This window comes from Canis aureus, chromosome 6 (genome assembly GCF_053574225.1).
Source record: "Canis aureus isolate CA01 chromosome 6, VMU_Caureus_v.1.0, whole genome shotgun sequence".
Classification (NCBI taxonomy): domain Eukaryota; kingdom Metazoa; phylum Chordata; class Mammalia; order Carnivora; family Canidae; genus Canis; species Canis aureus.
In genome coordinates this window covers 80262199-80276583 of record NC_135616.1, presented here as the reverse complement: position 1 = coordinate 80276583, position 14385 = coordinate 80262199, and the positions used below count along the sequence as shown (strand labels likewise).

The following is a 14385-nucleotide window of genomic DNA, read 5'->3' as shown; positions in this document are numbered from 1 at the left end:
CCGCTTCCGCTTCCGGCGCTGAGCGGGCCCGGCGCATGCGCGGGGTGCAGGGGCCGCGTGCTCGAGGAGCCCGACGCCGAGGCCCCGCCCCCGCCCCGCCCCCGCCCCGCCCCCGGGCCTCGGGGGCACGTGGTCGCCTCCAGGCCTCGCTCGTGCCCGCTCCCGGCTCGGGCGCTGCCTCCGCCCGCCTCCGCCCCGCCCGCTTGCGCTTCTCTTCCCTCCCACCGCCGCTGTCCGCGCCGTCGTCGCCCGGGGCCGCGCCTCGAGGAAGGTGCGCGTGACCTCTGCCGCCCTGCGGCCCGGGGGGCTGCCGAGCCCTGGCCCAACCCGGGGAGGCCCGCGTCGTGGGCGCCGAGAAGCAGGACCGGCCCGGCAGCGGCTGCACCTGCTGGGCCCGGCCCCGCCACTCGTGCCCCCCGCCCCCCGCCCCCGGCCCCGCCCGGGTAAAAAGCCATATGCGCGGAGTCCCGCGTGCGCCGAGCCTCCCCCCACACGGAGCCCGGCAGGAGGCAGGCGGGCGAGCGAGGGCCCCGCGCCCCGGAGCCGCCCTGCGCCCCCTGCGCCTGCCCCCTGCGCCCCGCAGCCGCCCTGCACCCGACCCCCCGCCCCGGAGCCGCCCCGCGCCCCCTGTGCCCCGCCCCCCGCGGCCGCCCTTCGCCTCCCGCCCGGCCCGGGGGAGCTCAGCTGGGTCCGTGCCGAGCCCAGAGTCGCGCCCGGGGGGGCCGTGGGGGCTGCGGGGGGCGCGCTTCGGGGGCGGGGACTCCTCGCCCAGCCCCAGAGCTGCGGGTCTCGGGGCGTCTCCGCGCCTTCCCCACGGACCGTGTGCCCAGGCCCCGCGGAGCCCACGCCCTCCCTTTGCGCCCCGCGCGTTCCGCCGCCCGAGATGCTGCTCTGCCCGCGGAGCCCAACGGCCGCCGCCCCCCGAGGGCCGCAAGGGCAGCGGTCGCCCCCCCGGGGCTCTGGGTTCCCCGGCCGCAAGGCGGCTGGATCCGCAGCCCCGGGCCCAGGTGCGCGGCCGCCCCCGGCGTGGGCCCCGTGAACTCGGCGGGCAGCGCCCTGGCTCGTGGGTTTTCCGCAGCTGAGAGCGAGGTCACCCTGGCCGCGGGCGTCCTGAGCCTGGCGGCCGCGCGGGCCCTTCAGAGCTGCTGGGGAGCCCGGGGCAGGCTGCGGGCGGGGCGGGAGCCGAGGCCGGGGCGGGGGGGGGGTCCCCCCTCGGCTCTGGAACCAGCCCAGCTGCCCCCGCGGAATCAAGGGGGCCGGGCGGCTGTCCCGGGGCTCCCGGCGCCACAGGGGCGGTGGCAGCGGCCGCCCGTGGGTGAAGCCAGCTCCCGAGCGCCCGGGCTGCGTGCAGGGGTGCGGGTGGGTGAGCAGAGGGGCCGAGAAGCCCCGGGTCGCGAGTGGGACGGAGAGTCCGGGTGGCCGTGCTGTGTGCTGATGCGTGGCCTCATGCACCCCCCGTCTGCCGCCCTGCACCTGCCCCCTCCCCCTGCACCTGCCCTCTCCCGCCACCGCTCGCTGCCCTGCAACTGCTCTCCCCCGCCCCCTCCCCCTGCACCTGCGCCCTCTCCCCTGCACCTGCCCTCCCCCTGCACCTGCCCCTCCCCCCACCGCCCGCCGCCCTGCACCTGCCCCCCCCTGCCCCTTCCCCCCTGCACCTGCTCCCTCCCCGCCCCTCCTTGTGGGGCTGCTCGTGGCCCTCCTGGGGGCCTTGGCTGGTGGCGGGCAGGGAGGAGGCCCGGGCCCCACGACAGTTGCCCGCCTTGGCACGCCCGCCTGGAGGATGCCGGGTAGGGTGGCATTTGGGAGAAGCAGCAAAGGACTCCGGGCCGAGTGGGTCGCGGGCCCAGCCAGGCGTAGGGGGCAGGGCGGGTCGTCCCTGTGACATCCGAGTCCAGGGCGTCCTGGTTGCTGTGCGCCCGCCCTGCGGCCCTGCCCGGTCCCGGGGCCAGACCCTGGTCACCGAGGGTCTTAACCTGCTTTTCGAGCTGTAACACTGAGAAGGGGCCACTGTGACTTGAAGACACGCGAATATAGTTTATTTTTTAAGTGACAAAAACAAGAACCTTCCGAAGCCATGGGGGCCTCATCCCCCCCACCCTACCCCCAGTGCATCCGGTTATGTGACCCAAGGTCGCCCCCGGGACCTCCCGGGCTCCTCACTCGCCTGCATGTCTCCGCCTCCTGTAGATCCGCCGCATGCCCGCCCGGTGCCCCCGAGGCCCCCGAGGCCCGAGCCCCCGTGTCACCCCGTCGGGGCCCCGTGTCCGCCCCGCCCTCGCGGACCTGGGCGCCCCGGAGGCCCGTCCCCACGGCCCGCACCTGCGCTGCGTCCCGCCCGGCGTCGGGTCCCGGTGGGCGCCCTGTGCGCTGCGCCCTGCCCCCGACCCCCGTGAACTAACTGAAAAGCCATAGAGGGGCTCCCGCCGGAGGAGCGCCCCGTGCCCCGACCGGCCCCCCACTCGTGAAGGGCTCACCCGCCGTCACCCTCCCGCTCCCAGCCCCGCGCCCCGGGGTGCGACGGTCGAGGGGTGCCTGCGGGGGACACGGGGCCCGGTCGGGACCCTGGGGACCGTGGGACGCGGAGCCCAGGCCCGGCGCCGCCCTCCGCCCTCTGCCCGAGCCGAGCGGGGGCAGCACGGGGCACGGCCGCTCCTCCAGGAGGCCGGGCCCGCGGACGTCTCCACCCCGAAGGACCCACCGGCCGCCCCCGATCCCGGGGCCTGGAAGCTTCGAGACCCGGCGGGGCGGCCCCACGGGGACCCGCTGTGGTCGCGGGAGGAAGGACGCGCGGCCCCGCCCGCTCCGCCCGGCGGCACCCCCCCCCCCCCCCGTGGGCTTTCGTTCTTGTTTCCTGTCTCGTCCACCTGTTATTTTGTAACGAGCTGCGTCTCCTAATTAAAGAAATGAGCTGAGAGAAGCCTGGGGGGCGCGTGTCTCCAGTTTCTGCGGGGCTTGCGGGGCAAGGTGGGCGGGGGGGGGGGTTTCCGAGGGTGTGCAAGGTGCAAGGTCGGCGTAGGAGGTTCTGAGGGTGTGCAAGGTGAGTGGGGGTCCTGAAGGTGTGCAAGGTGGGCGGGGGGGGGGCGGTTTCTGAGGGTGTATAAGGTGGGCGGGGGGGGGATCAGAGGGTGTGCAAGGTGCATGGGGGGGGGTCCGAGGACCTGGGGCCCAGCATCTTGCTCAGGGGAGAGTCCCCGGGCCGAGGGGCTCTCTTCTAGGGGAAGCACTCCGACGGGGGTTTGGGGGTCGTGAGGGGCCCGGGTCCTTGACTCCGTTCCCGCGGGTCAGGCCGTGTCCACAAGGTCCTGGGTCCCCCTGCGAAGAGCTTCAGTCGGGGCGGAGGACGAAGCCCCAGAATTTGGGGGGACGCGAGTGCGGCAGGGGCGGGGCGAGTGAGGGGGTGGAGGGGCTGCAGGCCGGTGCTGGGGCTCCCCAGCTGGGCCGAGCTCGGATGACGCCAGTTTCCCGCCCAAACCGGAGGTTTAGCCACAGGCGGATCCGGGATCCGAGGGAAGGCGCCGCGGCCGGTCTCCAGGGGCGCCTCCCGGGAACCCCCTCCTCCCCGGGCCGCGGCGCCCCGACCTCCGCCTCCTTCCCGAGCTGATCTCAGGTCCTGCTCTCATTGGTTTTATTTTATTTTATTTATTTTATTTTATTTTATTTTTTAACATTTTATTTTATTTTTTTTATTTTTTATGATAGAGAGAGAGAGAGAGAGGCAGACACAGGCAGAGGGAGAAGCAGGCTCCATGCACCGGGAGCCCGACGTGGGATTCGATCCCGGGTCTCCAGGATCACGCCCTGGGCCAAAGGCAGGCGCCAAACCACTGCGCCACCCAGGGATCCCCAAGATTTTATTTATTCGTAAAAGGCCCGGAGAGAGGGAGAGGCCGGCTCCCCGCAGGGACCCCGAGGCGGGGCTCGATCCGGGCCCCGGGGTCACGCCCTGGGCCGCAGGCGGGGCCCGCGGCTCCCAGGTGGACGGGGTCGCGCCCCAGGTTTCACAGGGGCCGCCCCGGAGCCTGGCCGAGGCTCCCGTGAGCAGGTGGTCGGGCCGCGGCCGGTGGTGTAGACATGGTGGGCCGCCGCCCGGGGCCGGGGGAGGAGGCGCTCCCGGGGCTCCTCCGGTGTCGCGGGCCAGGCGCCCCGCGCGAGCTCCTCGGCAGGTGGGGCGGCGGCTCTGAGGCCCCAGCGGCCCGCGCCTGGGTTCACCTGGGTTCACCAGGGTTCACCTGCGTCCGGGCTGGGCCGCCCTGGGGCCTGCGGCCTGGCTCCTCCCGTGGCTGCGGGGCCGCGAGCAGCTGCTGACGGCGACGGAGGGGCCGTGTCCTCCGCGGGCCGGCGCCTGGACCCCCCCCGAGGCCCCCCCCACCTGCAGCCGCCCGCCCCCTCCCTGCGCAGCGCCCCTCCGCCCCGAGCCCCCGACTCACAGCAGCCGGCTGCGGGGTGGCCCCAGGCCCGAGCCCCCCACGCGTGTCCCGCAGCCCCGCCCTCCGCCCGGGATCCCCGTGCTGGCCCCTGCTGGCCCCGGGCGCCCCGCGGACGCCGGCGAACCCAGCTCCCGAGCCGCGGAGGCGCAGTCACAAAGTCAAAACACGGTTTATTTACTTGTTTATAAATACGGTTGTGTCTACAGGCGCCGCAGGTGTGACTGTTATTACTCCAACTCGCGAACACGGGCACTAACACTACGGCCAACCAGCGCGGCGGCATCGCGCGTCTGGCGGTTGAAAGGCCACTCAGAGTTGCATAAAAATACATTCAATTCACAAAGCGGATCTGCCCCCCCCCCCCCGTATATTTACAACAAGTGAATCCACACGTGGGCCCAAGAGTCACACGTGCGCTTCGGCTGGGGGGGAGGGGCGGGGCGACCGGGGCCTTACAGGCGCCCCCACCCCTACGTGGTCACTGCCCGCCCCCAGCCTCGCTCGGGGCCTCCTGCGGCAGGTGGCAGGTGGCGGGGCCGCTGCAAGCAGCACCTCCGAGGGCCCCGAGCTCCCGCAGGGTGGGGGCGGGGCGGGGCGGCTGTGCACCCACGGGAGCTCCACGGGGCGGCCCGGGGGCGCTGCGGGTCAGCAGCCGGGGAGCGGCGCACGACTCCAGGCCGCGGCTGCCCTGAGGAGGACCCGCCTGCCGCCGAGGGTCGGACGGAGAGGCGACCCTGGTGACCCCAGAGAGGCAGGGGCCGCCCCGCGGCGGCGGTTAGGGCCCCGCGCCCCGGCCCAGCAGCTACTGTGGCTGCAGCCCCCGAGCTGACCCCGGGCTCCCACCAGGCCGCAAAGCCACCGCTCCGCCAGCCAGTCACCCTCAGCGTCAGGTCCGCTCTGCAGCAAGGCCGGGAGGGCAACCTGGGTCACAGAATCCAGAAGAAAACAAGATTTTCTGCCGTTAGAAAGAGCAAGAATTCGGAGTTCACGAAATGTCCTAATCGTCGTAGGAATAACTAAACCCTGGAATTTTAAGCTGAGAAAGGACCCTAAGGGCTATGGGGTCCAAGTGCGCTGTGCACACTGGTAAGAGGACTGCGGGGGCCGCAGGGCTGCCCAGCACCCGGCTGCTGGTTCTGACTCTGGGGGACTTGTCCCCCCGCGCTGCCTCCCCCCAACACCAGTGTGGGGACCAGGACCCGCACCATGACTGGGCCTGACGACAACACAGCAGGTGTGGGGCTGCGGCGCCACCTCACAGCTTGCTCCAGGGGGGCCGGTGGCTCAGATGGCTCAGCTGCTGAATCCTCCGCTCGGACTCTGGGGGGCAAAGCAGCCTGGAAGCTGAAGCACCGACTCCGTCCTCTCCCCTCACACCTCGCCCACCCCGAGGGGTGCCCACGTCCTCAGGAGGCAGACTCAGGACCCCGGAGGGGAGGCTGGCTGCGGCCGGGTTCCTTTGCCGGAAATCCCAAGACCAAACCAAGGGCAGGGCTGCTTCTGACTCCATTAAAAGCCCTTGATGGCAAAACAGGGGTTGACACACATCCTGTGGGATTCACAGGCTGGCTGGTGGCCTTCAGCCTTGTGTTCCTGAGCAGAACCGTCAAATAAGCACGTTTTGTTTTGGGGGGTAAAGCACGTGAAATGATCCAAACCAGAGATGAGGCCCCCTTCAGTGGCCTCGGAGAGCAAGAAATGCACCCTGGCCTCCAACCTGGGGTGGGAGACGGGAAGGCCCAGAAGAGAAGCGAACGCGTCCTGTGGCTGATGGAAAAAGACAGGGAGGGTCCAGGGACTAGTGAGCGAGACCGCCCAACGGGGTTCAGCACCCCGAGGAGCCCAGGGCAGGCCTGGGCCTCAGACTCCTTAGAGGCGACGCCCCAGGACGTGCGGGAGCCGGTTGCAGCAGACGCAGCCCTGGCAGTGCTCGAGGCCCAGGGCCGTCTGGAGAACAAGCCCTGGAGACAAACAGGCGAAGCAGGAAAACTTCAGCCAGAGTCTCTGGAATGGCCGAACCGCTACTCCCAAAGGTGTGGCTTGGTTTTGAAAAACATCAAATTCATGAGAAGAGAGGATGGAAAGTTGTACTGAAACCTCCTTGCCCCATCGTGGCACTTCCCGTAAAGACTCTGACGGTGCAGCCGAGCACCGGCCGTTGGCCAGACCCGCCGTATTCACGCAGCTTGAGCCCCTGGGGTTGGGGTGCCCTCGGGTATCCAGACCAGTAGGCCGAGGACAGGGCACCTGTGGCCACCGAAGAGGCCGACAGCCCAAGAGAAGGGAGGCCTCCTGCTGGTCTCTAACCAGCAGTCCTGGGGCAGCTGTGAAGAAAGGGCGTCTGACCCTCTGGGAAGGGACCGGGATGCTGAGTGTGTCCGTGTAATAAAATCAATTCCTTAACAGAGAGTGTCTGAAATTACCCAGGATGGTTTACACTTTCACGATTTCTTGGGCATAGAATCCAATATTCCTGAGATCGAAATGCTTGTAAATGTTTCATCACAAGGAGAACTTTCTGGCAAGAAAAGGCATCTTTGATGTGCAAGGGCTGCGTGTGGTAGCGGGGCCTAACACCAACCTCAGAGTTTTAAGATCCCGTCCCATGCTCTTGCGAGGCACCAGCAGAGGAGGGGGCCCTCGGGAAGCCGGGCCCAGGCTGCCCGGTGAAGAGGGGCGAGATGCTCTCCGTCCCTGAGGAAGACGCAGCAACCACACCCAAGCCCTGCCCAGTGCCCGGGGTGTGTTGGTCCCCCCCCCGGCCCCCCAAAACCAGGGGATGTGTGTCGTGGCCGCGAGGAAGCGTTTTACCCTGACTTAGCTTTTGCCGAGAACGGAGCCCACAGCATTCCCCTGCGCATGCAAAACCCCAATCAGTAGTAGTGCTTGGGAACGAAGAATGCTGTATGGGGCCTTGCCAGCGGGGACACATTTCCTATTCTGGAATTAGGATCCTGAATGACAGCCTCTGGTTTAAAGAGCATGCGATGTTTCAGACGGGCCGCAGAGCACTACACTGACGTTTTCTGGAAAGAAATTAAAAATGGCCAGAGGTAGTATGTGTTCGGAGAACGGCCCCTGCAAGCGCTGAATATCCCAGCCAAGGAGTTCCCGAGCTGCACTACAGAGAAGCCAACCGGGCGGAGACACCGATGAAGGACCAACAGGTTAAGGGGCGGCAGGGGGTCGCCCCCACGGCCAGCCGCCTGCCCCTGTGCTGAGGCAGGAGCTGGCCACGCCTGGGCTTGGCTGTTTTAAGAGGCCGTTTCTGTCCAGCGGAGGCCAGACGAGGTGGGACTGGCAGGAGCGGACGCCGTGAGGGGCGCCCTAAAGGCCCAGAAGGCGCCCACCCGAAGGAAGGTTACGGGGAGGTGACCCAAGGGCCGAGCGGAGTCCCCGCAGGCAGACCCCAGCTCGTACTGGGAGGAGCTTGCTGGTTATCAGACCTGCCCACATTTCAAGGAATGAAGCCACCGGGAGCACCGGCTGTGGGGCAGAGCCGTGGCCTCGCCGCAGGTGCGGGTCCCTGCGACCCGACGACGGGAAGCTCCCCCAAGCGACCTCCGGGCCTCGCCGCTCTAAGATGCCGTGACCCCATCAGCGGGCTGGAAGCAGCTCGTCCCTCCACCCTCTCGGGGGTCTGTCCCCTGATGCAGCCGCCAGAGTCCCCAGACACCTGCTGACAGCATCCGTGTCTCCCGACGGGCTGGCGGCCCGGGTCGGCCCCCCACCCAGCCTCCCTCCCCAGCTCTCAGGCCTCCTCGCAAGGACTTCCTTTCTCCGGAGGAGCAGGTGCCGGTGCAGACAGGGGAGAACAAGGTCACGGGGGGGGGGGGGGGGTTGGTTGGGGAACAGGGGCAGGCGAGGAGAACCGGGGGTGGACAGCTGCCGGGATCTGGCTTCGCAGCACGAGGGCCGGTGGTGCTGTCAAGGCAGTTCGCCTGGTCTCCCGGGTGCCCAAGAACGGTGCTCCATGGTGGCCAGACGAGTGGGTCACACGCTCCGTCCTAGGCCAACACCGTTGGGGGCGGAGGCTGAGGGCCACGGCGAGGACGATGAAAGGACCGAGACAGGAAGGAAGCCAGGTCATCCGAGCCTGGGGAGGGGGCAGGGGGGTGGGGTGGGGACACGGAACCGAGACACGGCGGGGATGGTGCCGGGCTGCCGACAGAGAAGAGAGCAGCAACCCCGGAGCAAAGTCGGTTCCTGAGAGCCGCAGAGTGCCTGTCACCTCGGCTCCGGAGGCCGGCCCGCGGTTATGCCAACATCCTGATCTCTTGGCATCCCGGGCAGGTCCTGGAGGGGCCACCGTAAGACTCCCCTAGACCAGGGACGTGGGGTCCGCGGAAAAGGCTGTGGGCTACTGGGTGGGCTGAGGCCTACAGGTTCGGGCCCAACCCAAGGTGGGCAAGGAGCTGAGCAGCAGGAGGCCGGGATCCATGGCCGAGCCCCGTGTTGGCCCCAAGGCCCTCTCCAGCCGGCTCCGACGACCACGCTGGAGCTGGGGGGCGGGGGTCACGGGCGGAACAGGCACTGAGAGCCCAGAGGGAACGTGCGCGGGGGAGGTGGCTGCAGGGGGGTGCGGGAGTCCTTCCACCAGAACATTCACCATTTGGGGCCGGAAGGCGGCGGCCGGAACGAGGGGGAGAGCAGCCTGCGCTGCCGGGCCTCCTCGTCGGGAGCCTGGTCTACTTGGATAGTTTGCTGATGACTCGGATGAGGGCTCCGTTTTCATCTTTCAGCCTCTGGTTGTCGGACTTCAGCTCTGTTAACACCTGCGGGGACAGGGGACAGGGGACAGGCGTGTTAGAGCTTGGCCCGCGCCCCGCACCCTCTCACCCAGGCCAGCCGGGCGGGGGGCAGCCGGCGCCATGAGCCCCTGCAGCGCCCCCCCCCGGCGGCTCTCCCCTGCACCTGCTGGGCCAGCCCGTCCATACTGGGGGGACCACGGCCCCCCGCCTGCCAACGGGCACGCTGGGCCTTGGCCTTGTACCGCACGCCCCTCCCTGCGTCTCCCGTCCTCCCGGGCTGCGGGCGGCTCTCCGTCGCTCCTGCCCTGAGCTCGCGGAGGGGAGCCCACGGGAGCCCACACGAGCCGCGGGGATGCAGCGGGAGACGGAGGAAGGAGCGCCGGGCCGACGGGGCTGAGGTGCCGCCCGCGGGGATGGCCCAGGCCCCAGGGCCCCCACGCGCGGGCTGTGACGCGATGCACCAGGACCCCCGCGCCCACCACCAAAGCCGAGAGGCCAGGGACCCAGCGGGTGCTGGGGGCACAAGAGGGCTGTGTATGCACCGAGCTCCTGCCCAGAGCTCCCGTGGCGGCTCCCGGGGGGCCGTGGGGCCGCAGCAGCAGCTCCAGGGACGGCGGGCTTCCCGGCGGTGGGCGCCTGGGGGGCGGAGGCCCTTCCACCTGCACACGCGGCGCCCCGCGCTGCTCCCCCTGCTCCCCTGGGTGCACGTGAGCGGCGCCCCGAGCCCCCCGGGCCCTTCCAGGGCTGCCACAGCTCATCGAATTGGAGCTCGGCTGAGCCCTCCCTGCTTCGGAAACGCCGACTTGCTGAGCCGTGATGTGATCTCACGTTAGGGACTTGATGCTTTGGGGAAAAAAAAACAACTGGCCGAGGTAGTTTGGCAGCCGCAGCGCACGACAACCAACACGGAGGGGGAGCGTGGGCACAGCAAGCGCGATGCACAAATCAAGGGGCGAAAGCCTTGTACACCTGACCCCACAGAGGAGATGCCCAGGTGCTGTGACACGCGGGGCTCCAGCCTGACCAGGGGCACGGGCAGGGGCACTGCAGGGGCACGAGGTTTACCAGGCTCCGCGGCAGCCCCTGAGGCCAGCTTTTCTTAATTTCTGACTTTCTAGGTTACGGCAGCTTGATGGACGCTGGCCTGGGCAAGTGCGACCGCCGCCGGCCTGGGGTGGGGCTGTGCTGCAGGCCAGGAGCCCCGGGGGGCCAGGCCGGCTGGGGCGACCCAGGCGCAGGCAGGGAGCGGGCGGGGAGCCCCGCTGCTTACACCCGGGGCAAGGGGCTTGCGCCACACGCCGGTAAGACGACCTCTTAGGGGATCCCCACGGACCAGCACAAAGACGAGGCAGGACAGAGTCCCTGAGCACACCGACCGGTGGCCTAGCCACCGTCTCCCTCGGGCAGGGGGCGGCACGGGCGTCTGCGAGGGGCCCGCCAACAGGGACTCGGGGTTAGCAAGGCATGCGTCTGCTCCAACTCCAGCCCCGCTCCTGGCACAAAGGTACTTAGGGCATAAGGAGAATATGTAAACAGGTGAGCAGGGCTCAGTTCCAGTAAAACTTTATTTTTGGACACCAAGGTTTGATTCTATATATTTTTACATGTCACGGAATATTCTCTTGATCCCGCCCCCAGCCTGTTTCTACGGCTCATGGGCCAGACTGAGGGGCCCGTCTGCGGGTCCGCTACAGGAGCCGTGTACTGCGTCAAGGCCTCTTCGCAGTGGCAAAATCTTTTGGCAGGTGGCTGGGGGCTTGCTAAGAGGCCGAGAGCGCACAGGGCCGCCCTCCGTGCCGCAGCAGCGACGGCGGGGCACAGCACGGCCCAACAGGACCCCTCACACCACGCTCGGGCCCCGTGCTCAACAAGCGGCCGGGCTCCGCCCCACACCAGACAGCTCCCCTCCCGGGGCCGAGGGCTTGGAAGCCTGGCATACTTGTGTGAACCTCGGGTCCACCCTGACTCTCGGTGACCTCGGGCAGGTTATTTAAATTGTAACTCATTTTTTCCATCTGGTACAATGATTGTTCTGGGGACTGAGGCAAAAGCATACAAACTACCGTGCAGGGACCCCTGGGGGGCTCCGCGGTGGAGCAGCTGCCTGCAGCCCAGGGCGTGACCCCGGGGTCCCAGGATGGAGTGCCCATCGGGCTCCCTGCATGGAGCCTGCTTCTCCCTCTGCCTGTGTCTCTGCCTCTCTCTGGGTCTCTCAGGAATAAATACATAAAATCTTTATGGAAAAAAAAAGTTCCGTGCACAGGCCTTAATAAATGACAACTGTCACCGTAGGTCTTAACTACTGAAAGCACACGATCTAGTTTTGCCCCGTATCCTAGACTATCTTGCACAAAGACGGAAACTAAACACAAATGGCAGATCTGTTTTGGGGTCCCTAGTTCGTCCCTGTCGAATCTCCCCACGATCCTGAGGCTTACTGTGGAGCGTGGAGTTTGGACCTAACACGGCACCACGTCGGGTACCGGAGCAGCTTGGTGCCAGGCTATGTATCGCTCCCCTTTCAATTTTCTTGGTGTGTGATGGCATCTACAGCAGATATTAGCTCAGCCCTTATGGTAATTTGGGGGCTTCAGATCTAGTGGGTATTAGCTGGCAGCCCCTGACCCTGAAGGCACAAGCAAATAGGGACAGAAAAGAACAGACGTTGGTCAGGACTAATTAGATCGTTGCTGAAAATTAAAAACTCATTTCAGAGGGTGAAGCCGCTCAGCAGTGGCGACCCCATCACAGCATCGTGATGGGAAAACAAGTTATCTGTGAGCTTGTCTTGCAGACCACACATATTTGCAGTTCTCGGTTGAAATAAACGCCCTGCTCCCTGCTCCACTGACTGCCATCTCCCTTGCAAAGCCACCTCTGCTAGGGAACGTCTGGCTGGGCGAGGGGTGGGGGTCCGGGGGCACATCCCTAGGGCTCAGAGATTTGTGACAGGGATGCGAGCGATGCCTCCCGGGGATGGGGAGAAAGCAGAGATTACTGCAGGAGGGAGGCAAAGAATATCCAGTTCTACTCAGACGGCGGGATGCACAGCGTTTGCTGGCGTGCAGCTCTGGCCTCTGCGCCACTGGCCCCATCCAGCATGTCGGATGCAGAGGACTCAGCTCTGTCTGGTAGGCAAAGGGCCATTTCCAACCCTGGTTTCATAAAGGAATCATAAAGACACAGGAGGTCTGAAAAACTATTGATGCTGGGGTCCCAACCCAGATGACTGATTTTGGGGCGTGCGTTGTGGGGGGGTACGCCCAGGTACCATATGTTTCAAGTTCCCAGCCAGGGTTGAGAGCCCCTGCCCTTGGTTACCCCAGGCTCAACAACAATTTGGAGTCCAGGACCAACCCCAACCGCTTCAGCAACCCACGACTCCACCAAAGAAACGTGCACAGACACAGGTGTGAGCACACACGTGTACACCTCTGTGTAGCCGAGTAGCCACGTGAGCAAACCCATATTCGGTCTGCAGGGGGGGAGAAGGCCGCGTGTTGCTCTTACCAAACAGACCACGAGCCCAGGCAAGGACCCCCCACTGCCCTCGTCGCCCTAAGCTGTCCTGTCCCATCCGTGATCTCAGTCCTGGCTCCTTCCACCTGCAGATGCCTGACACGGATAGGCACCGCGTGTGGCGGCTCTGGTGGAGTGGGGTGAGCACAGGGCTTCTGGGCCCAACAAGAAGGGTGAACGTGCCTGCAGTGGTGGAGGAGGGAAGTGAGGTGGAGAGGAGGGGCAAGAACTAGAGCTCCTGCACTTCCGAGGACTCGACGGACTCCGAGAGCCTGGCCACAACTCGAGTCAGGGCCCTGTTCTCAGCCTGCAGTTGCTCGTTCATCTGCTTCAGGGTTTGAATCTGTTTTAGCTGGTGGAGGTTCTGTAGAGAGTGAAACATGGAGGGGACAGACAGAGAGAAAGAGACAAGACAGACCAGAAGAGATCAAAGTAGGACAAAGAAATCACGTGACCTTTTGTTTTTGTTTTTAGTCCGCATGCAAGAAAGGAAATGAGAAAGGCAGGAGTGATGGTGCAGGAGGGGGAGGGACAGGGAGGAATGCGCCAGCGAGGGGGGAGCCAGGCCTACGGTCTTGGCTGAGGCCTACGGGGGGCTGAAGGTCGGCCACGTGGACACCACCACAAGGCTCTCAAGCAGCGCATGTGGAGCACTTCTGAGAGTCATAGTCCACACGCAGTTTGGGGCCTTCTGAGCTGATTCAGCGCGGTGCAGCCCGAGCCTCGGGGCCCTTCTTCATCGTCAGTGGACCTGGAGTTGAGGACTCCGTGTTCCTAAATCCAGCTGAGGCCCTTTCCTTTCTCCCTCCTCTCCTCTCGTCCCCATACTTGGCCCCCTACTCGTACTTGTGTTTTCTTTTTATTTCTGGGTCCTTCTTTTATTTCTTATTCAAAATAAATAAATAAATAAAACAAGGAAAACAAAAGAGGGGCCTGTTGTTTAAGTACCTGTACAAGGCATGCACTGTTTAGAAGGTTCAAGTGGCACATACGAAGACAAGACACTGGCAGCTGTCTGCACGGTGCTCTGACCTGTTTGGTAGGATGATGCTTCGTTAACCCTGCTGGTTCTCCTCTGCAGTCCAGAGGCTTGTTCCAAGATCCAAGAACTGCTACCTCGCCTTTGACCTGCTGTATGACTACGTGCATCATGGAGTTCACAGCTAACCGTGCGCTCTTTGTTGCAGCTCATGAAGAGGCTGGCAGCTGTTTACAACATGTACAACATACACACTCATACTCTGAAAATTACAGCTGTGCACTGAAGTTGGAGAAATCATAAATGTCCAAGATAATAGAATTGGTTAGAATGATGTACTAGTTCAGACCTATCTGTAAGTATTACCGATGGAACAGAACAACAGCCCACAGACACTGTTCCTAATACCTTGTGGCCCATAAAGGACCTTAAAGACTTCACTAAACGGCATTGTATCCCCGGCCTGCCTACTGTTATTTGTCCTTGCCTAAGGGGTCATCTGTACTGACCCCATAACCAAGACCATCAGCTCTTTGGGAGGAGGAAATGATTTTATTATGCAAATGGGGCTTCATAGAGGAAGATGAAAAATCCTGTCGATGACAGTGACGACAAACCAGAGAGAAGCCTCTCATACCCACATGGATGTGAGGGATAGAAATGAAGGATTAGTGGGTCATAGTTGGAAGTGAAGAAGCAAGAAAATGAA

At 65.2% G+C, this 14385-nt stretch overlaps 2 protein-coding genes across 13 annotated transcripts in view; one reads left to right on the top strand and one right to left on the bottom strand.

Annotated features, from left to right (window-relative positions):
- The first annotated feature begins 35 nt into the window (after positions 1–35).
- LOC144316582 (uncharacterized) lies at positions 36–2917 on the top strand. Its single transcript, XM_077902583.1, has 3 exons — positions 36–273; positions 452–1492; positions 1556–2917. Exons 1-3 carry the CDS (start codon positions 36–38, stop codon positions 1789–1791), a joined length of 1515 nt encoding a protein of 504 aa, XP_077758709.1. The 3' UTR covers positions 1792–2917.
- A 1660-nt stretch (positions 2918–4577) lies between these two features.
- Positions 4578–14385, bottom strand: part of PPP1R12B (protein phosphatase 1 regulatory subunit 12B) — a 205943-nt gene continuing 196135 nt past the window's right edge. For 7 of the 12 annotated variants that reach the window (XM_077902509.1, XM_077902508.1, XM_077902510.1 and 4 more), the window contains 2 exons: positions 12881–13061; positions 4578–9202 (listed from right to left, as the gene is read on the bottom strand). In XM_077902509.1, the coding sequence (XP_077758635.1) occupies positions 12927–13061 (135 nt within the window). In that variant the 3' untranslated portion in view covers positions 4578–9202; positions 12881–12926. The remainder of the gene's footprint in view (positions 9203–12880; positions 13062–14385) is intronic. The other 5 variants (XM_077902512.1, XM_077902511.1, XM_077902513.1 and 2 more) reach the window with 1 other exon arrangement.